This window comes from Excalfactoria chinensis, chromosome 3 (assembly GCF_039878825.1).
Source record: "Excalfactoria chinensis isolate bCotChi1 chromosome 3, bCotChi1.hap2, whole genome shotgun sequence".
NCBI classification, from domain to species: domain Eukaryota; kingdom Metazoa; phylum Chordata; class Aves; order Galliformes; family Phasianidae; genus Excalfactoria; species Excalfactoria chinensis.
Window position 1 is genome coordinate 69,699,473 of NC_092827.1, and position 22,153 is coordinate 69,721,625.

General features: G+C 39.0%; 1 protein-coding gene across 12 annotated transcripts in view; it reads left to right on the plus strand.

Moving 5' to 3' along the window:
- The window catches only part of ACTN2 (actinin alpha 2), a 62,118-nt gene that overhangs the window by 16,086 nt on the left and 23,879 nt on the right, over nucleotides 1-22,153 (plus strand). For 8 of the 12 annotated variants that reach the window (XM_072331289.1, XM_072331287.1, XM_072331290.1 and 5 more), the window contains exons 2-9: nucleotides 2,524-2,638; nucleotides 3,252-3,371; nucleotides 10,281-10,367; nucleotides 11,362-11,449; nucleotides 13,028-13,106; nucleotides 16,095-16,176; nucleotides 19,120-19,205; nucleotides 22,052-22,144. In XM_072331289.1, coding sequence (XP_072187390.1) covers nucleotides 2,524-2,638; nucleotides 3,252-3,371; nucleotides 10,281-10,367; nucleotides 11,362-11,449; nucleotides 13,028-13,106; nucleotides 16,095-16,176; nucleotides 19,120-19,205; nucleotides 22,052-22,144 — 750 coding nt within the window. Of the gene's footprint in view, nucleotides 1-2,523; nucleotides 2,639-3,251; nucleotides 3,372-10,280; nucleotides 10,368-11,361; nucleotides 11,450-13,027; nucleotides 13,107-14,451; nucleotides 14,531-16,094; nucleotides 16,177-19,119; nucleotides 19,206-20,346; nucleotides 20,433-22,051; nucleotides 22,145-22,153 lie in introns of all 12 variants that reach the window. The other 4 variants (XM_072331288.1, XM_072331286.1, XM_072331292.1 and 1 more) reach the window with 2 other exon arrangements.

Consider the following 22,153-nt stretch of genomic DNA (forward strand, 5'->3'; position numbering starts at 1 on the left):
CATTACACCCACGTGAAAATGCACGTGTGGACTTTCTCAGGAGTGTATGACAGTTGAGCTGTCAGAGATACCACTTTTTCTGCTAAAGCACGGCCTTCCTTGTGCCTGTATAGCAGTGTTTGTGCTATGGAGCAGGTGTACCCTGTTACTTCTTGGTATTAGCTGCAATTGATTGATAGTTAATTGGGATTATCTTCTTGTTCTGTCCTTTGATTGCAATTCTACTTGTAAAGTGCTTGTAAAATAAAATGGCCTGTGTAAATCGACAGATATGTTTATTTTGCTCTGGTACTTTCTTCTCAGTCACAGGTTCAAATACTGGCAGTCCTCACAGTGAGAATATGGTAGGCATGGAACATAAATTGTGCTCCTTTTTCTAGTTAGCTTTTCCAAAATGTTCTTGTGACAGCAATGGAGTTATTGTGCATTAAGAGAAAGTTTGAGGCTCTGCAAATTTCTTGGCTTTCTGCCTTATATCCTCTCCTATGTAGTCTCTTATCCAATAATGTCAGCTAAATTTCTCTGGTAGTAATAGATTTAGAAAGGATGGGTTTGTTTGTTTGTCTTTTGTAGAGTCATCCACGGTAAACTGGTAAATAAATCTAAAGAGAAATATCTAGCTTTCTAAGTCCTTATGGCTTCTGGTATTCAACTTGGTGCCTTCAGTCCTGCCGTACTTCTCTGAGCAATCTGATACTCTGAGATGCGTCCAGCAGAAAAAGGAATTTGCTTTGTGTAAGTCATTTAATAGCTTTTAAATCCCAATGGATTACAAAGTTGCAGGATACAGTATGCTGGCTGTATCTTGATCTTCAGAACTTAAACGTGCTTTGAATTGCTCCTTAATAACTATTAATAGAACTGTTAAAATCAAAGTGGTGAGAATTCAGATTTGGAACAAGTGGTATCATGATGAGAAGGGAAGGATGAGGTGTTAAATGAAACGTGAATAATAGAAAGTGTTAAAATCTGCAAGTGAAATTTCAAGGTAGATTTAATAATCAAGTCAACTGGTTGCGTCACTGAAACAAATGGTAAATGATTCCTTAAGTAAGATTCCTATAGTTATCTTTAAGTAAAGAAAGTAAGCCAACTTGGAAGGCACCAGGCTGTGAAGCCATATGCGGAAGAATCTGCTGTAATGTTCTGCTCTTTCCTATTCTGTTACTGGAATCAAAAATTAAATAGTCTGATCAGCAGGTGAGAAGAAAGGAGGCCAAACACAACTTTGCAATGAAAATTGATATCTAGGATATCTTTTAATTTTTCAAGTAATTATGCTAAAAGTTCTTAAATTGCAGACTTAAGATAATGAAAGAAAATTCCAAACATCTGGCAATTTTAACTATCTGAAGTCTAACTTAGCAAAGCCAGTTGACTTATTTTATACACCTAGAAAATACCTAGTAAATATAAGCTTGTTTTATATGCTGTTACAGTCACTAGTAGTAGAAGTTTTTGCCTCTGCACTTGGTGTTGTCTACGATTTGGTGTCACAGCTTCTCTAATGACATATCAGTCTTTCTTTTTAGGAAGAGTGTGTAAAGGGTATGTCCCGGCATAAAATTATGTAATCACAATATGCAAGGGTAATAATGACTATTAAAAAATTTTGCCTTCATGTGTAGATCTTTTACAGAAGCATTTGCAAACATAATGTAGTATTGCTTTTAACTGAGCAATCATTTGCATCTTCATGAAAATCTACAACAAGAATCATATGGAGGCTCCAGGAAAGTACAGGTATGTTAGCCTGTAGGTGCCAGGGAAGGTTATAGAACAGATCATCTTGAGAGAAATCACACAGCATCCTGGCTTGTGTCAGAAACAGTGCAGCCAGCAAGAGCAGGGAAGTGGTCATCCCCCTGTAGCTCTGGTGATGTTGTAACTCAAATACTGAGTTCAGTCTGCGGCACATCACTATAAGAAAGACATTGAGGCCCTGGAGTGTGTCCAGAGAAGGGCAAGAAAGCTGATGTAGGAGCTAGAGTACAAGTCTTATCAAGTGTGGCTGAGGGAACTGGGATTGTTCTGTATGGAGAAGGGTTAGGAAAGACCTTTATCACTCTACAACTCCCTGAAAATGGAGGTCGTAATGAGATGGGAGCTGTTCTCTTTTCCCATGTAGGTAGCAGCAGAACTAGGGGGAATGGCCTCAAGTAGTAACGGGAGATTCGGATTGCATGTTAGGAAAAATTCTCTGAGAGAATGGTCAGGTGCTGGAATGGGCTGCCCTGGGAGATGGTTGTGTCACTGTCACTGGAGGTGTTGTATTAAGGGATATGATTTAGTGGAAGAGATATTGGTGGTAGGTGGATGGTTGAACTAGATGATCCTGGAGGTCTTTACCAACCTTGGTGATCCTGTGATAATCTGAGATAAGTATTTTGAACTGTTGTATATCCAGATTTCCTAGACAGCTATGGATGTCTCTGTTGCAGCATTTACTCAAATGGCTTAGCAATTGCTTTGGAAAATGTTATGTTGATGGTTTCATTTGTTTATTTTTATTTACTATTACAGACGTTTACAGCTTGGTGCAATTCCCACCTCAGGAAAGCAGGCACACAGATTGAGAACATTGAGGAGGACTTCAGAAATGGTCTCAAACTGATGCTGCTCTTGGAAGTTATTTCAGGTTGGTTAAAGTTTGCTATTCTTTCTTCTCCATTGTTCAGAGATGCAGTGACCAAGGCACACTCAAAATGCCCCCGAGTGGGAAAAGGAACAGCTCACATTCTAGACACACAGTGAGGATGAAAAAGGGAAAGAAGACTTTTCATGAAGAGCAGTTTACATTTTTAAAGGAGGTTACAGTGGAGGTTTTTAAACAATCATTCTTTGCGAAATGGAGAGTCATATTTTCTAAAATAATCGTTTTTCATGATCATCTAAGAATGTAAATTCAACCAAACGTGTCAATTTATTCTCTAAAATTGGCTGATCTACTGCCTTGAATAAGGATGTTAAAAGCTATCAATCTTGGTCCCGTTGGAGAGGATGCTATGGCTACTTTGGACAGAGTCCAGGTTTTCTTTACAGGCAGGTAATGGTGATGAGAATATCCTTCCCTCTAACTAATCAAGTACTCTAAAGTAGATGGTAACAGCAAAACAGAGGTCTAGACTCAGGAATTACTTGCATACTTTTCAGGTGTTTTTAGTGTTCAAAGCATGCTCATTCTTCCACTCACTTGAGTGTCATAGCCAAGTGTATACAACAGTGAACACATTCCTTTTGTTATCCTGTAGGGGAGAGACTACCGAAACCAGACAGAGGAAAAATGCGCTTCCATAAAATTGCTAATGTCAACAAAGCTCTGGATTATATCGCCAGCAAAGGAGTGAAACTTGTGTCCATTGGTGCAGAAGGTATGTGATATATCTTGACAGTGGACCTAAATTAGGTTCTAAGCAGTCACAATGCAAAAGTATAGTTAGAGACCCTGGTACAAATTGTGCTAACTATCTATGGGTGACTCAAAAAGCCCTTAATACTGATGGCTCGCTTATAGCTCTGAAAGAGCAAGAGGTGGAAATGTGTGGACACCTGAGGAGGGATAAGGGTATGACTGTGCTCTAATATTTGTCTCTCTCTGAGGTTAAATTGACTTGTCTGTAGTTGTTTCAGTGGGTGTTTAAATAGTGATGTGTTCATTTGGGGCTTTACTTTTTTCCTATATGTTATTAAAAATAACTTAGAAATCAGGTAGGATTCTAGGGTATGCTTTATTGAATGTGAGATCTTTTTTTTACCATTAGGAGCTGGGACTTACTTCCATTTTATTATGTGCATGGCAGATGTGCTTCTAAAATTCAGGTGTAAAGTTAAGAGAGTGATCAAAAGAAATTCTAGCAGCTGGGGAGGACTGAACATATGAAGAAAGTGGGGTGGAATTTATTTACTAAAGTTACTTCATTGATGTTCTACTGTGCAAATATTAAAATAAGACCACATAGCTAGCTACATAATGATAAATGTAAACTGAGCAAAGGAAGACAGGCTCTGACTGCAAGTGAACCTAGGCCTTCTGTGAGATTCAAATGATGATATAAAAAAGACAGAGGTTACAGAAGCACAGAATTGGTTGGAATGGACCTCAAGAGACTGAGTGCAACCTCCCTGCTAAAGCAGGTGCTCTACAGTAGGTCACACAGATGGGCATCCAGGTGGGTTTTCAGTGTCTCCATAGGAGAAGAACCCACCATGCTCCATCACCTTTACCTTGAGGAAGTTCTTTTGCATGTTAGTACAGAACTTCCTATATTCAAGTTCTAAACTTGTTCTATCACTGTGCACCACCGAGAGGAGTCTGGCTTCATCTGTTTGCCTCCCACCTTCCTTTAGATCTTTATAAACATTAGTCAGGTCCCCTCTTATTCTTTTTTTCCCCAAGGCTGAACTCAGCCTTTTTTCATGTGCGAGGTGCTCCAGGCCCTTAATCATCTTTCTGACCCTCTGATGGTCTCCTTGGAGTTCACTGTCTTTTTTGAATTGGTGAACCCAGAATTGGACACAGTAGTCTAAATGTAGCCTCACCAGGGCAGAGTAGACAGGGAAGATCACCTATGTCAGCTTGCTGGCCGTTCTCTTTATGGCTCTGTAGAATTATCTTGTCCATGCATTTATAGAAGCAATGGAAGAATCTACTGTAGAATTTGATGATTCTACAACAGGTTTACCCACCCTTCAATAAATATGTCATGGCTTTGGATCCAGTGCTCCAACCTCCAAAAGAAATGAGTTCCTCAGGGCAGAGCATTTGGACTGTCTGGACTCACCCTTAATTCATTGGTGTCTGAAGAGTGTGGGCCATCTGAATCCAAAACCATGCCATCTATTTTTAGACACATAACAGGAACATTTATGGGACTATATCATCAGTGGGTGTTGTAGTTTAAATTCATAGTGGCCAGCCAAGCTCCGTGCACCCGCTCTCTTGCTCCAACTAATGGGATGGGGAAGAGAATCCAAAAGACAAATGTGAGAAAACTCAGTTGGTTGTGATGGCAACTGTTTAACAGGTAAAGTAAAAGCTGCATATGCAAGCAGAGTAAAATAAGGAATTTGTTCACTACTTTCAACTGGTAGGCAAATGTTTAGCTATTCCCAGGAAAGCAGAGCATAGTAGATACTTGGGAAGGAAAATGCCATAACTCTGAATGTCCCTGCTTACTTCTCCTTTCCCTGTAACTTTTATTGTTGAACATGCCACCATATGACATGCTGGGATCAGCTGTCCTGGCTGTGTCTCTTGTGTTCTCTGCCAACTTTTTATGCACCTCTGGCCTCCTTGCTGGCAGAGGAGCGTGAGAAACAGAAAAGACCTTGACTCTGTGGGAATCTTTAAGTTCCCTTCCAACCCAAACCATTCTATGGTTTGTGTTATCAATACAATGTTCATAACAAATCTAAAACAAAAAAGTACCATTTGAGACGCTATAAAGAAAATTAACTCTATCCCAGTAAAAACTACTACTGTGGGAAAAGAAAGGCAATTCCCAAACTCACTTCAGATCTCAGAAGAGCTCTAATGAATTTCAGAAGTCCTTGTTCCCCTCCATCAATTGTACAGGCAGCCAGGTGTAGCTCAGTTAAATGAAGTGGAATAGAAACACTTGCTGCTATACCCTAATTCTCTGCAGTTAGGGGTGTTTTAAGAATGACATGGCATTAAGCAGACAGTAGAGGGTACTGAAGAGATAGTTTATGTATGGAAATGAAAATCAAGCATACGGGAGCTTGTCCGATAGTTGGTGTGGAAATACTGAGAATACAGAGTATAGAGCAAAAGAATGGTAGTGTCCTGTCGCACTGGGACTCCAGCCTTTTCTAACAGAAAACAAGAGTGTAACCAAAGGTGACCTTGTGGTCCTTCTCTGATCACAGTTTGCCCAGTGAGGCAGCGTTTTCACTCCTGAATTCTTCAAGCAAGGTTGTAGCATTTAAACTGAGATGTGTCAACTCTTATCTACTGCTGAGTGGAGCAGGCATACCTCTGCACTTCTATCTCCATCATTTTGCTTAACTATTACTTCTGACAGGGTACTCAAAGTAGAGAGTGGCACGTGAGCACTTCCTGCATCATCTGAAAGCAAAGCACCTGTGTTATTTCAGATCAGCCATTAAAAAAGTTTAAGCTAAACCTGCTGCTCCCCTTGAAAGCATCTGGTGTGAATTTAGACCATCAAAACAGGTAATTCCCTCTGGAAGGGAGGAATGACAAGGAGCAGTAACCCATTACAGATAGTCTGTAAAGTGATGTCCATCCTTTTCTTTATTTCTTGCTGTGTGTAGAAACAGGCTGTAAGGGAGGAGATGAAGGGGATGTTCTTGGCTGTGCTGCAGGCTCTTGTTTCTGGAGTTCTCAATCTGTAAGAAGAGAGGATTAGAAGTAAAGCTTCATTCATTAATGTTTTAAAACTATTTTAAATTCTTGCATGGAACCACAGGAGAAAAAAACAGTGTTACTGTTATAGCTTACAAGTAAAGAGAAACCTGTCATTGTAAGACATTGCACTATCTCAAGTATGGCTACTAATGCACATTAGATTACATCTGTGTGGGCAGGGGCAGATAGATTCGTGTGCCTTCCCCTCCTACTCTAAACAGGCTGAACACAAAGCTAGCTTTGGCGGAGACACACTTAGTGCCCTATTAAGTTTATCACATCCTTTCTGCTAAAGTTCTCTAAAGCACAGAGCTGTGCTGATGCAGCAGTGTAGTCTCGTATCTGACTGGATATAGTTTCATGGTGTAGGACCTCTGGCACCAGTACCTGTTTAAACAGTCCCTACTCCCCTTTGTCCCGCATTCTCGCTCCCACACTTCTCTGCCCTACCCTCGCACTTGGGCTGACAACTGTTTTTGGAGCTGTCCTGGGGATTGGATCAGTAACCTGATCTGGATTTAAAATGCATTCCACTTCTTTTTTGTTTTGTTACTTTTTTCAGCATTATTGGCTGGACACTCGTTATAGTAGGAGGGTAAGTAATGCCAGCAAGGAGGCAGAATGCAGGCTTCTTGAGCAGCATGTATCATTAGGAACATCCTTAACCTCTTAACTTACTGCCCATCCATATGGCATGAGCCATGTGGGCTTGTCTACACCCATCAGTTTGGGCATTCTCTGAGTTACATGGATATCTGGAATACTTCTTAATTTCCAGAGCATGAAGGTTTTGTATCTAAACCTGTTGAAGATCAAGTTTTATTATGTGAAATACTGAGTGCAGAGCACATAGACTAAAGAGGGCCAAATGGCATTTAAAGTGGAGACCCCAAACAAAGATTAAATTTTAATTCCTGCAAGATATCAGTTCAATTTAATATTTTCGGAGGGACCAAGAATATTCCTTAAAACCATTGTCAGTGCTCTGAAGACTGGCTTCCTTGGGCTGTAGGAGGAATGAACAGGGAGAGGTGATCACCTTTAACTGTGATGCTGAGCAAAAGTCCAGTTCAGCTACTCTGATCTGCATTGTGGAAGAACATTTCTCTCCCTTGATAAAAATGAGGCTAAAAGCTCATCAGAAAGCTAAGGCTAAAGATGTGCAAATAATCTTCATGAGCCATTAGTACTCCAGAGAGATGTTTTCCCTTAAGTTAATGAACAAACAAAAAACTACAAGTGTGTGAGGACTCGATTTGCAAGGTAATTGCATCCCGAAGAACAAAGACATATAACTATAAAAGATAAGTATCCTTTCAAAGGGAAGTCATACTGCATTGCTTTTTCTTGGGAGGAGGAGGGAGAAATACAGAATACCAAATGATGTGTGTCTGATAAAAAAAGGTTAGATTAAAAAATGAATAATATCAGATCCAAACATCCAGGAAGAATTTTAAAAAGACAAAACCTTGCCACATTGCTTTGCCTGTCTTTTTACCTTGGTAGTTTTTATTGTCCCCTCTTGCACTTCCCATCTCTCCTTTTCTAATACGTCAACAATGCTTTTTCCCCATAAGGCTGTAGCTTTGCACATGTGAGGTTTAGGAACTGTGTTCCTGTCAGAGCAAACACACACCGTAAAGAAAATATCAGGAAGTCTTCTACTGACCCATGGAGAAAAATGATAGGCATCAATATTTTTTTGATATTGATACCTTTCAACATGCAGTGCTTTTGTTCTCCCTCTGTTTAGATATTTTTTCATATCTTTTGAATGTGTTGTTTCGGGATGGATGTTTTTTTGGACTGGTCAAAATGCAGTGAAATACATGACCATGAGGCTGAGAGGGGAAAGGAGTAGCTATGAGCCCTAATTAAGTTTAGATATTTGAGGACACTTGAGGTCTTTCAAGGCAAATAAGGTAGTAATAGTGCAAAGTTAGGTTAGAATTCTGGAAAATGAATGTAGAATGCAAGGAGGAAAGCAGAAAACTAGCCATTCATTTATAAAGTTGAGTTATCACACTAAGAAAGCATAAACAAGTGATAGGTAAGATGCCTCCTATCACATTTGTTAATTCCAAAGGTTCAAATGACAGCTTCAGTTGCATACTAGTGCAAATTAGCGTGTATCTCAAGTCCTGTGGGCAGCAGCTGTTTTGTTCTGTGAAAGTTGTCCCTGGATTCAGGCAACCTTAAAGTACAAAGTGAGTTCAGTTCCTTCTGGCACCCCTTTCAGCATTCCATGTTAGACTGAGCAAATTCTTTCTGTTCCCTCCCCAGAAGAATATCAGTGGGCCCACAGGCAGCCACAGCTGCTCTGCTTCTTGTTCAGGGCTGGAGGTGGCTTTCAGGCAAGGGAGCAGCTGGTGCCTTCCCTGCCTCACTGCTCATTTGGTGTGAGGTGGCTGGAAAGACAGCCTGCAGCTCCCCTCTATCATCCTCCCACCTCCTTCCCTTTCCAGTGCTGGACTCTCCTTATAGTCTCACTGTGTTCCTTTAAGTATCTCGTCATTCTTTGCAGGCTGATTTTGAGTTACCATCACACTTAAGTGTTTCAGTGGTATATTTTTGTAGTTGAAAAACTGAAGTGGTTTTGTTATAAGCATTACAGACAATGTAGGAACACTGGATTCTGATTGGCTGAAGGGATGCCCCTCTATCTGTAGTAGGGTTGGAAAAAGCATATTGCTAGCACCCCATGGACTCTAGCAGTCTTGAAACGAGTTGAAAATGCAGAAGTCATAGAATGGTTTGGGTTGGATGGGGCCTTTAAGATCATCTAGTTCCAACCCCCCTGCTATAGGCAGAGACACCTCCATTGACCCTCTGGTCATACTTCTCTTGATGCAGCCCAGGATACAATTGGCCTTCTGGTGCACATTGCCAGCTCTTGTTGAGTCTTTCATTAACCAGCACTCCCAGATCATTCCCAGGGCTTCACTCAAGCTGTTCTCTGTCCATCCTGTGTTTGTTGTTCGGATTGCCCTGACCCAGATGCAGGACTTTGCACTTGGCTTTGTTGAACTTCATGAGATTGGCATGGGCCCACCACTCGAGCCTGTCCAGGTCCCTTTGGATAGCATCCCTTCTCTCTAGTTTGGTGTCATCTGCAAACTCACTGAGGGTGCACTCAAAAGAAAAGAAAGGTTAAAAATCTCACTTTGTATTAAAAGATACGTAAACATGTATAAACATCAGTGTCGTAAGACATCTGCAGTCTCTTGGTCATGTTTTTAAACTGCTTGGCAGGAAGCCGTGTATCTTACTCTCCAGAGGTGCCGTGTCTGCTGAGCTGTTCTTTGTATCTAGCCTGTGCTGGTACCAAGGGATAGGATTTTCAAAAGGGTCAAAATAATATTGGTGGACTTGAGAATGTCATTTGATCTGTTTATTTATTAAAGAGGTAATCTGGGCTGTAGATTTCTAAGTCATTTAAAAACTCCTGCCTCCTTGACAAATCCTTGTGTTCTACTTCAAATTGCTAATAGGCTGTAGTTTCTTACAATTTGGTGTAAAAGCATTTATTTTTTTCCCCGCAGTTCTTTTATATGTGAAAACAGCAAGGCTGATAGCATTTAGCTTTAAATATATGTTTCCCCTTGGGCAGTATCTATAGAAGTCAATCTGAAAGGTAATTTTATGAGATGGTTGCAAATAGCTGGAGAACAGGCTTATAACAGGGAAGAGATAAAGGGACCATAACCTCAGTAACCTTCAGTTCTACTGTCAGGGTAGCAGAAATGTGAGCCTGTTGAAAAATGAACCCAGATGAACTCTGTAGGCAATAAATTATGGTAGAAATGTAACATATTAAGTAGATACATATGTTTAGGAGAAAAGAAAAATGCATTTAAATATATATGATTTTATCTTTTTTCCACCTTAGAAATTGTTGACGGCAATGTGAAGATGACACTGGGTATGATCTGGACCATCATCCTCCGCTTTGCTATTCAAGATATTTCAGTGGAAGGTAAGTGTAACGCTTCCATGTTAAATAGGAGATTTGTTCTACAACATTATTAAATAGATTGTTCGCGAGTGTGATGAGTGTTTTAAGAATGAATTATTTTTTCACAGAAAGCGATATCTCTACCTTGTGACAAAATACATTTCTGGAGGGAAGAAGTAATTACTAAAATGGAGAAGTTCTGGGCATGTCCCTCGGTTGTAAGAGAGTTAGAAACAAGTCTACGTTCATGAGTTTCAGTGGCCTGAATCTATGCTGTACTCTGTGTGGTGGTCCTATTTCCAAAATGCTTTTCTAGACCTGTGCATTTCCATCCTTTCTTGCGAATATATCTGATTATGTTATATCTTTCTGTCATGTTTTTTTTCCTCTGCTTCAAGTTTATTTTCTTAACTTTCAGTTGGTAGCTGTCTCCAAAGAGTGTGTTGTTTTTAAAGTATTCTTTAAGACAACTAGCCCCTGGAAAGTCTGGACTGTTAGGAACTAACCTCAGTTTTCAACAGAAGTAGTGCCAATCCAAGGTTAGCACGCTGTCCTGCCTGTAATTGTCGAACGTTAGCTGTAGACCTAGAAGTCTCATTGACTCAGATGCTTACAGCATACAAATAATGATTTATCCAGAATTTATTCTTCTGGATAAGCAGAAGTGCACAATCACGTTTCATGTAGGCACCAACTGAATCTGTTGTGCTTACATCTATTATTACATTTGTATTCAGCATTTTTCTCCAAGTGTCTGTTCTGCTGCCCTATTAATGTAATTTCTTAAACTGCTAATATTCCAGAAATATTATGTAGGCTAGGACTCTGAGTTGTTCCAGTTGAACTGATGTCTCTGTCATAATGGAGCCTCTCTAGTCCATTTGCATGACTATCTCTTAGGATTAAATGTTAGCTTATGCTAACCAGTTTTTGGTGAATGTCCACCTTTAAGATGAGAAGATAAGAATTACTTGAGCTCTTTTTACATCTTCTTATGCTCTGGTGTCTTTTACAGAGACCTCTGCCAAAGAAGGGCTGCTGCTGTGGTGTCAAAGAAAAACTGCTCCTTACAGAAATGTGAACATTCAGAACTTCCACCTTAGGTAAACTTTCATTATTTCAAGAGGTTAGAAGCAGTCTTACTTATGTTAGGTCAGGTTTTTTTCCCCATAATTGCATAGGTGTATTTGACAGCAAAATTTCACTGTTAACCTGGGCTTTCCTTCAAATCTGTACAGTGTGTGTTCAGTCTTTCTTTGGTTAGCCTTCTGCGCTATTTATCCTGCATTATGTAGTTACTATTTAAAAAACAAAAGTCCTGTAGCTGTGCTGGTGATCCACCTAATAAAAAGATGTGATCTGCCATTTGCACTGTGTAACCATGGGATTTTACCTTCCTTGAAACCTCTGGAGAACTTACCAGGGCTCTGTATCACAATGTTTTGGGTCTGTAGAATTCATTCTTCTTGTGAAGCTCCAAGAGCACATATAATAGTGAAAGAGAAGACACAGTTCACATGGCATCCACAGATGGAAGAATTTGATGTACAGTCCCTATATTGCCTTGAGAAATCTCAAATTTGTAATGTTTTATTTGCCTTGTGAAAGGATAGCAGTGTATTTTAGTAAAGCTTTATATGGATGCAGGAAGTAGTATTAATTACGGTACCAGAATCTTTTTTGCTGTCCAGACCATTTTAATCTATGTCTTTTGGAAAATTCTTGTTACTTTGGTGTTCCTTTTGATTTAGTTTTAGCTTCTGATTGATTTTCTATTATACAATGCAGGTAGTTTCTGCTTAGATATATTACTATTATTATTATTATATATTATTCAATGTGGTTGTATTATTTAAATGGTTTATCTAGACTTCTCAATGACAGGTATTCCAACATTTTTACCTTAAGTCTACCTTTAGTATCACACAGGTACTGCACAGCATACAAACTCAAGCCCTCAGTCCCAGTGATCTGTTGTCATAAATTATCTTCCAGAGTGATTGCTTCTAGCCCTAAGGAGCTTCTCATAATCTTTCCAAATAGATGTTATTCACAGCTCTATTCCTTTCCTATTCTTGCCTCGAAAGGTAGTGGACATGAAGTCACAGTTAAGTGTCAGACTTCAGGCCTAACCTGTCATGTCTGTGGAATGTTTTAAATGAAGATATTTTGTTACTTCATACTTCTAGAAGCACAACGTAGTTGTGTCATTGAAATTATCTGAAATAACTGACACAGAAAAAATCAATTACTTGAACAAATTCAAGTAAACTGAAGGTTTGTTCTCCTCTTATTTCTGCACAAACATGCTGTAAGTGTGATGGGAGACTGTGCGCTTTCTTGTATGTTTACTTTGAGCTATCCTGGAAAGCTGCTTAATTTAAGCAATTAAAGTCAGGGTCTGTTGTACATAAAACACACTGCCTAAGAAGTATTACGGACTCCCTAACTGTGTATAGACAACAGAATAAATCATGCACTGTAGAAGAAAGTGTACAGTGACAAAAGCTCAGAGGAATGAGAGTTGACAGAACATGATTGTCAGGATTTAACAGGGGCTGGGGGTGGGGGTTCCTGCTTCATTTTAAGCCTTGAGCAAGGATCAAACTGTAAAATGCTGTGACTTTATTCATTACTTTTTTCCATTCCTTTTTTTTTTTTTTTCCCCCTCTGTTGTAAAGCTGGAAAGATGGCCTTGGATTATGTGCACTTATCCACAGACACCGACCTGATCTTATTGACTACTCCAAGCTAAATAAGGTCAACAGTCTGGACGGTAGAGCATGTTGTCCTGCAGTGATTTGGCTCACTTCTGGTTTGCTTACTATGTTTCCTAAATGACAAGCTGAGGAGCTCATACTAATTCTAACTAATTCTAACTAATTTTTATGCTCCAAAAAATATTGTTTAGAGGAAAGGAGCCCGTCCCTTGTTGTTCTTTCTTTTCCACTACGACGACTTCAGTATTAATTGCAGAAAATTCACTTCTCAGCAGCCGGTTTGTCTTTTACGGCGTGCCGTAAGGATATTAAATCAAATACTCTGGAATTCTCAATTCACAACTGATACGTGGTACAGACCATTCTGCTATGTGTCCACTGTAAATAACTGTGTAGATTGCAGAGCAGTAAAGAAGGACAGGATGATTAACTGTAAGATTGATTAGAACAAACTCTACCCGAGGAATATGCAGTTGTTAGGATTACATAGAGAATATCCACTGGTTCTTACTTAGTATTTCGTTATACTTCTAACTGTCCTTCCAGAAAGTGCAGAAGAGATAGGTACCATAACTTATTTAGGTAGCATCGTATGGGGATTACAGACCCAATTTGTTTCCTGGAAAAATGAATTAATGAATTTGTTCTAAAAGATACAAGCTACTTTGGTTTGAGAGTGAGTAATGAAAATCAAGTTGTAATCTTGGAATTTCTGAGTCATATTACTGAAGAATTAAACCTGAAAAGACAGTGGCATGTTGGCGTTTCATGCAAGATCTCAATAAATTCATATGTTTTTCTTCCTCCAAAGTGAACATATTTTGGATTCTTTTGTGAATAACAATGAAACAGAAACCTTAATCATGGATTTAATTTGTTGAGTGCCACTTCTAATTGGTGAGAGAAACTGGTAAATCTTAGATAATACTTTTCATTTCGTGCCCCTCTACAATAGATTCATTTCACCTGTGGAATCAGCCCTTATGAGAAATGCTTTTGTGAGGGAAAAGATGACAGAAAGAAAGAAGACAATTTGAAAACTTTGCCTCCTTTATGATATGTTAAATTTGTGCTGGGACCTCAAATTTTAGTGAAAATTAAATGAACTTAAACACATAAGCAGATCTGCTTCAGCATTACTATTTCCCTTTTAGAGGTTTCCAAAATAAGAACAGGTCAGGTTTCAAACTGAGGCTGAGCTGTGGCACGTAAAGCACATGCAGAAAAATCCTAAAATAGATCTTGCTTTTCTGTCCTGTCTGCATTTGACTGACTGCTCATTTTGGTTACATTAACAGCTGTCTTGGTGTCCTGTTTCTTGGTTTCTTATCTCTTGCATGCTGTCTTTTATTTTTCTCACCAATGTGCTTTGTGTGAATTTGTAGCTGGAAAGATGGCCTTGCTTTCAACGCCCTTATTCATAGACACAGGCCCGATCTTCTTGACTATGACAAGTTAGATAAGGTATTTCTCTAGTTGTAGCAGAGACTTCTAGTTACTGTGGCTTATAGTTTTGTTTAAAAGTATGGGTGATTGGGATCTCCAGAATCCACTGATTATAAATAAAGTTATTTCTCTGTGGAGCAGCATTTACTCATGGATGCAGTACCAGGCATACAAATAGGAGGTGCCCATCACTCATTCGTAAACAAAGTGTCTTAATCAAGTCTCAAATTTAGTTTATTCTCAAGTCTCAAAGTCTCAAATTTAGTTTATTCCTTGCCATTTAATTTCAGCAAGAGTTTTTGCATACACATTTAGTAAATGTTGTATTACATGTAGTGTCTCATGTAACAGCAGAAATAAGTTAATGGGTTTTAAATATTGTCCAGATTTCTTATGTCAATGATGCTCAAAACTGCTAAATGAGAACTTATGGTTAGAGACTTTGTGTTCCACTATAACCAAATTTTTAAGGCATTATTATGATACCTGGCATATATACATGAGATCTAAGTAATTACTCCCATTTCATTATAACTAATCCTAATACAAGCATCCAGAAGCATGCTTGAGTCTAGATCCTTTTACAGGGAGTGTTTGTATTCCAACAGAAGCCCTGTAAGTTCACTGCAGCAAACTTGTTAACTTTTTCCAGTCCTCTCCAACTGCTCCATTTTTGTTTCTCTGCCCTGTCTTTCTAAACTATCTCTGTAGATGCTGACATTGTTCATAGTAGCTGTGATCATTTAGCAGTTTCCGAATACTTGAAAATAATAGCATTAATATCATGAACTGCCACTTCACATGGGATATTTTTGCTCCAAGCTGATATTAGAAGCCTGACTTCAGGGCATCCCTCATCTGACATGGTCTTCTCTTGTGAGCAGTTGTTGGTAGCGTTACAAACAAAATGTGTGCTGTTTGACTGATTTTTTTTCACTGCTTCCTTTCTTTTTCCTTCAAAAAACAAAATGAAACTCTAAACAAGAGAAAACTCTTCATTTTCAACAGCTCTAAAATTCAGTATACGTGTTAGTTTCAAATTTGTCTCTCCAAGTCAAAACTAGGAGATTTTGCTCCTTCTGGGTAGCTGTTCTGTTTGTGGTTCCCTTTTTCCGTGCATACACTGGACCAACAGAGGAACTGTTATCACAATAGAATTTTTATCATTGTAATACAATGCTTACTAGGTGTCAAAGTGTGATGAACTAGCTTTGTGATGAACAGTCTAGTATACCCTACTGAACCAGAGACCTTGACTGTCTGTTTTACTGCAATGCTTCATTCAGAATTAGCTCTTTATGAGTTTGCGTTGCATATATTATCTACATTTCCCTTCAGAATGTATTGGAACATATATAGAATTAGAGAGTTCTAGTGATCTTACTAATGTTTACCTTTGAAAGAGAGTAGTAGTTAGATCAAAGGGCCATATCCCCATAACTCTGCTTTTTCTAGAACAGTAGCTGTGATTCGAATTTACAGTTGGGAAAAGCAGAGTAAGATATTGTGCACGTACTGCAGTAGTCTTGCTTCAAAGAAAAAACTGTGTTTTTGACTTGTTGTGTTCTCTTTTTTCATGCAGGATGACCCCATAGGAAATATCAACCTTGCCATGGAAATTGCTGAAAAACATCTGGATATCCCTAAGATGTTGGATGCAGAAGGTGAGAGCTATTGTGAAGTCTGCATTACTGATAAGTAAGAGATCATAAAACTTCTGTTTTGTATCTAGCAAATTTTTATCATTCTTTCCATGTGAATGGTCATGGAGAAATTATTCTTTTCCGCTTTGTTTTCAAACAGTCTTTTCCTTTATGTTGTACATATATTGGATAGTTCCACTTTTAAAATATACTACTGATAATGTGACTCGTGTGAAAGAGCTTGGTTGAGGCAAGCTTGTTTTCTTTACATTTAGAATCATAGAATGGTTTGGGTTGGAAGTGACCTTCAAGATCATCCAGTTCCTAACCCCCTACTGTAGGCAGAGACACTTATCTCTAGACCAAGTTGATTAAAACCCCATCCAGCCTGGCTTCGAGTGCTTCCAGGAAGGGAGCATCCATAAACCTCTCTGGGCAACCTGTTCCAGTGTCTCACCACCCTCACAGTAAAGAATTTCTTCCTAATATCTAGTCTAAATCTACCCTCTTCCAGTTTAAAACCATTTCCCCTCATCCTGTTGTTTCTTGCTCTTATAAAAAGTCCCTCTCCAGCTTTCCTGTAGGTACCAGAAGGCTGCTATAAAGTCTCTTCAGGGCCTTCTCTTCTCCAGGCTGGAGAGCCCTGCTCTCTCAACCTGTCCTTGTAGAGGAGGTGCTCTAGCCATCATTTTTGTGGCCCTCCTCTGGACCTGCTCCAACAGTTCTGTGTCCTTCTTGTGTTGGGGGCCCCAGAACTGGATGCAGTACTCCAGGTGGGGTCTCACGAGAGCAGAGTGGAGGGGCAGAATCACCTCTCTTGACCTGCTGGTCACTCTTGTCTTGATGCAGTGCAGAATACAGTTGGCCTTCTGGGCTGCAAGTGCCACACTCACAGCTCCTGTTGAGTCTTTCATCAACTCATCCCCCCCAAATCCTTCTCCTCTGGGCTGCTTTCAAGCCATTCTTCACCCAGCCTGTATCTGTGCTTGGGACTGCCCCATCCCAGATGCAGGACTTTGCACTTGGCTTTGTTAACTTGATGAGGTTGGCACGGGCTCACCTCTTGTGCCAGTCCAGGTCCCTCAGGATAGCATCCCTTCCCTCTAGTATGTCAACTGCACCACTCAGCTTGGTGTCATCTGCAAACTTGCTGAGGGTGCACTCAACCCCACTACCCATGTTGCCTACAAAGACGTTAAATAACACCGGTGCCAGCACTGATCCCTGAGGAATGCCACTCGTCACTGATCTCCAACTTGGACATTGTGCAATTGACCACAGCTCTGAGAGCAACCATCCAGCTAATTCCTTACCCAGTGAGTGGTCTATTCATCAAGTCCATTTTTGGACTTGTTATTTGGATGTTTATTTAACTATAAACTTTTTGCAGGAATCAATTTTAATGATAGCTTCATTATTTGTTTTCTCCAATAATCTTTCAATCTGTCTACAGATAACAAGGAGATACATAACTTTTCCTGAATTTCTTCAAGATAACCAGCCTTTTTGTATTCAAGCAAAAAAATAGTGCAACAATACTGGAATTTGCTTACACTAGTTCAAAGTATTCTTCTCCAAGAGAGTGCTTCTGGTGACTTGACAGTGGAGTTGTGATAACATGGCAATTATGCAAAACACAGGCTCATCTTAAGGGAACTTAAAGTCTTTGGCAGGCAGGAAAGTTAGGCCAATACAGGGTGAGATTGAAAACCCAGTTTGTAACATCCTAATTGAATATTTTTCTTGGTTTCACCTGCACTTGGTTTTAATTATTTGAACTGCAATTCTCCTTTCGAGCTCCACTTAATTATTTTACTCTGCAATGTGGTGCAAAGAATAAATGGACATGATACCTCCTTACTATTGAACTTGTACTATCGGTCTCCTTTCACTCATTTTCTCTTGACATTAAATGCAAGAAAAATTTCTGCCCCTCTTTTCCCTACCCGCACCCCCATCAGACTACCAGTATACTCTAGCTCTTCGTAATATTCTTGACAGTTATGTGGGTGGAGTGAAATCATGCTGCTTCCAGCACACTCTTGAGTACGCATCATTAATTTTTACCCGTGTATTTTCAATGTGTTTTCTTCTGAACATGTGACAGTGATTCAAACCAGTAAATACATTGGTCCTGAAGTTAGAAAATCTCTCTGTTATTGTTAAAATTGTCATCTCATTTATGGATCTTCACACGCTACTATCTTCTCACTTCTACGGTGGCAAAAATCTGCAGTTTGCATAAGCATCATTCAACCATAATTGGTGTAAAACCACCTTTTGCCATTGTCTGTCAAGTAATCAAAAATATCAACTTTTACTCATGCATTCATACCTCAGTCACACCCTCTCTGGGCTTTTAATCTTGTCTGCTCTAATAGGGATAAAGCTGTCAGCCAACTAAGCCAAACTCTTACATGATTTATACTAGTCACTAAAGAGACAGACTGGCTCAGGAATAGCAAAATAAAAATATCCAAGCTTTTCTTAGCACCAAATATATTTCTGAACTGCTAGAGTTCTGCTAGTTTCCAGTATACATCAGTACTTTGTCAGTCACAAGGATCCTTTGCTAATATATGCTCTTATTTTGTGACTGGTGATGGCTGCATTTCTTGTAGTATTGATTTAGATGAAGTTGCTCTGGAGTGGCAATGAAAGTGAATTTGGTAGATTTATGAGCCACACCATCTGCTCTAGAAGTTTCCCCAAAACAGAAATTGGCAATACTTTCTGAATAGTCTCCATCTTCAGATGCTATACCATTTCAATGTGCCTAATGTATTTTCCATTTTTAATTCCTAAAACTTAGAGATCTTCGCAGTGAAATCAGTAAATTGAGTCAGGATGAAGAATGATATCCTTATTTTTAACCCGTGTAGCACTGAGCTGGCATCATCAGCATAATCTAGTGGAAGTACCTCAAAGAATTTCTGAGCAGTAAACCCTTTTCTCTCTACACAGATGTAGTAAACACTGCCAGACCCGATGAAAGAACCATTATGACTTATGTTTCCTGTTACTATCATGCATTTGCTGGTGCTCAGAAGGTGAGGTTGTAGATAGATCAGATCTCACCCTCCACCTTCTTTGTTGTTTCTTTCAGCAATTTTTTTCTCTCTCTTCTCTCTTTTGATCTTTCCCTCAGTAGTTCTTAGGACAGAACCTTAGAGCTGAGCTCATTTCCTGTTGCCTGCTTTTCTCTGTGAGATGGTCTCTGTAGAGCCAGTAGTAGTCTATCCATTTGTTCTGTAGATAGAAACTTCCCTCTCTCATCTTCCTGTATATTTATTGATAATATCCAGTAGGTTTTTTGGCATCTGATCACCAGACTTGGTAGGACATTATTCAATATCCTTTGATTGAATTTTTGTGCTTTGATTAGAAGCACTTTAAAACGTTAGAAGAAAATAAGTTCATGCTGATAAAGCTATTCCAATAGCAGAATTTCATCTTTTTTGCCTGCTGGATATTATTCATGTTGCATATGTCAAAATCTTCATAACAGATGCTCAGAAAATGAATCCTTTTCTTATGCTTTCAGGATTGTTTTTTAAAATATTAAGTACTCAATGGTAAGTACAATCAGCAACAGAAAACATCACTACTATACAAAACAGATAGGAAAACATACAGACATCTCAGAAGAGCCTCGCAATCATGTTTTGATGAGAAGAAGTGAAAGTAGAACAGGCAAGGCAAATCAGAGAGTTGGATGTATTTTAGGCATTAGTAATATAAGGAGTAGTGATATTTAATGTTAAAGTTAAAACTGATCCTTATGTAACTTCCAGAGGAGATCTCCCCAGGCCGAAATCTAGCTTGTCTTTTCTCTGTGTTAGTCAGTGAGATGTTCATGCCAATTATTACACAGATAGTCCTTTTTAAAATTAAGGTAATTTCCTCTGTGACAAATACTACAAGATCAAAAATTCCACATTTTTGTGAGAGTTTGTCTCGAATTTCTAGAGCATGGATTTATTTTTTTATTTTTATTTTTTTTTCTGTCAATGCCCATCAAACCAAAACTGCATTTATTTCAGCTTTGTATATGTTCCGGAGTACAGAGCTATCGATGTACAGGAAAACATTTGCATTGACAACTATGTTGTGCTTTTATTTATTCACCCTGTCTTCTATTCCTTCTACCATTTTTTTGGTTTTTGTTTTCATTTCTCCCCCACGTTATAGATATTGTGAACACTCCCAAACCCGATGAGAGAGCTATCATGACATATGTGTCCTGCTTCTACCATGCTTTTGCTGGAGCAGAGCAGGTATTAATCAATTGTCCCTTAAGGTTGCTGTGTTTTTGACGGTTTCACTTTTCCACACTGGTTTATATTTATAACAAAACAAAATAACAACCCCCCCCCCCCGAAAAACCTCAAACTCACTAATTTTGTATTTGCTGTTTTAATTAACAATTGCAAGTATTATATACTTGTACTAATACTTGTTTTTAACCAACACTGAGCCTGTTTTAATTAAATGTTGTGTACCAAGTTGAACCTTTTTATTCTAGTAGATATTTGTGATTCTAATTTTGAGTGTCTTTGTTTGATGATTGTAAATGCCATTTCAGAAAATCTATTTGAAGACACTGTGAAATGGGGTTATTTGCCACTCCATCAACATCTTATGCTTTTGCTGCATAAAAGAATGTTTGACTTCTGGAGACTGAGAGTATTCTGAACTTATGCTAAGTAGTAATTTAGGGCTGCCTTGAGATGTGGAGAGGCACAGAAGTTTCCCTGTGCTCCTACTGAAGCCAGTAGAGTTATTTGTTAGACCAAAGTGTTGGTATAAGAATCACAGAATCACAGAATTGTAGGGGTTGGAAGGGACCTCTAGAGATCATTGAGTCCAACCCACTGCCAAAGCAGGCTCCCTACACCACGTTGCACAGGTAGGCGTCCAGGTGGATCTTGAATATCTCCGGAGAAGGAGACTCCACCACCTTCCTGGGCAGCCTGTTCCAGTGCTCCGTCACCCTCATCATAAAGAAGCAAGAGCATCAGCAGAAGATTTATTATATGGGATAGTATTATAACGAATGTTGCATTTCCGATTGCTGTATTTCTTACCTTTCTAGTCTACGAATGGACACAATCCAACATATGTGGAGAAAAAAACAATCTTAAAAAATACCTTAAAGTAGTTGATATTTTTCCTTCTTCCTCTGAGCTGAATTTCCCTTCCTATCTGGTAGGCCTCCTACGCCATATTGTAGCACAGCTATGCTGTTGTGCACTCTTCTATCTGGGTGTGCAGGTTTTGCTATTAATAGAAAAGAAAGATTCTAAATACTATTTTTAGTTGACTGGATATACTTGAGATTCACATTTGTATGAAAGTATAAATTTGTGATATGGAACTATTAATGTCAATTTTAAATATGGCAGAGCTACAGTGCTTTCAGAAATAAATTTGGCCGGAGTCTAGAAAAGATTTGCTGTCAGTAGTTAAGCTGCATCTATTTTCAAGGGTGTATGTGCATGTGAGTCTCCTGAATTGCCTCCAGTGTTTCCTGTGTAGCTAACAAACCTAATGCCTTTTTAGCATGCTTTAAAAAATTAACCTAATTAGATAACTTTAAGAATGGCCTAAGTTGCTTTTGAAAATGAAGTATTTATTAAACAACTATAATAACAATGGGAAATTCCCCCTTGTCTAGTAAGGTTTCATTGTACAACTCAGTGACTTCTGTGCCAATCTATGCCTCATTTAAGACCATCAGAGTCTATGAGTACAGGAGGGTAACCTAGAAGCATAAGTCAACAACTATAAACCAATGTGATTTTTATTTGCAGCTGCCATGTTCTCTTTTTCTCCAATCCTGTACCTTTCTCAGAATGTTTACAAGTATGTCCTGTTTATTTGCTATGTTTTATAGGCTGAGACTGCAGCAAATCGGATCTGTAAGGTGCTTGCTGTGAATCAAGAAAATGAGAGGTTGATGGAAGAGTATGAGAGACTGGCAAGTGAGGTAAAGACA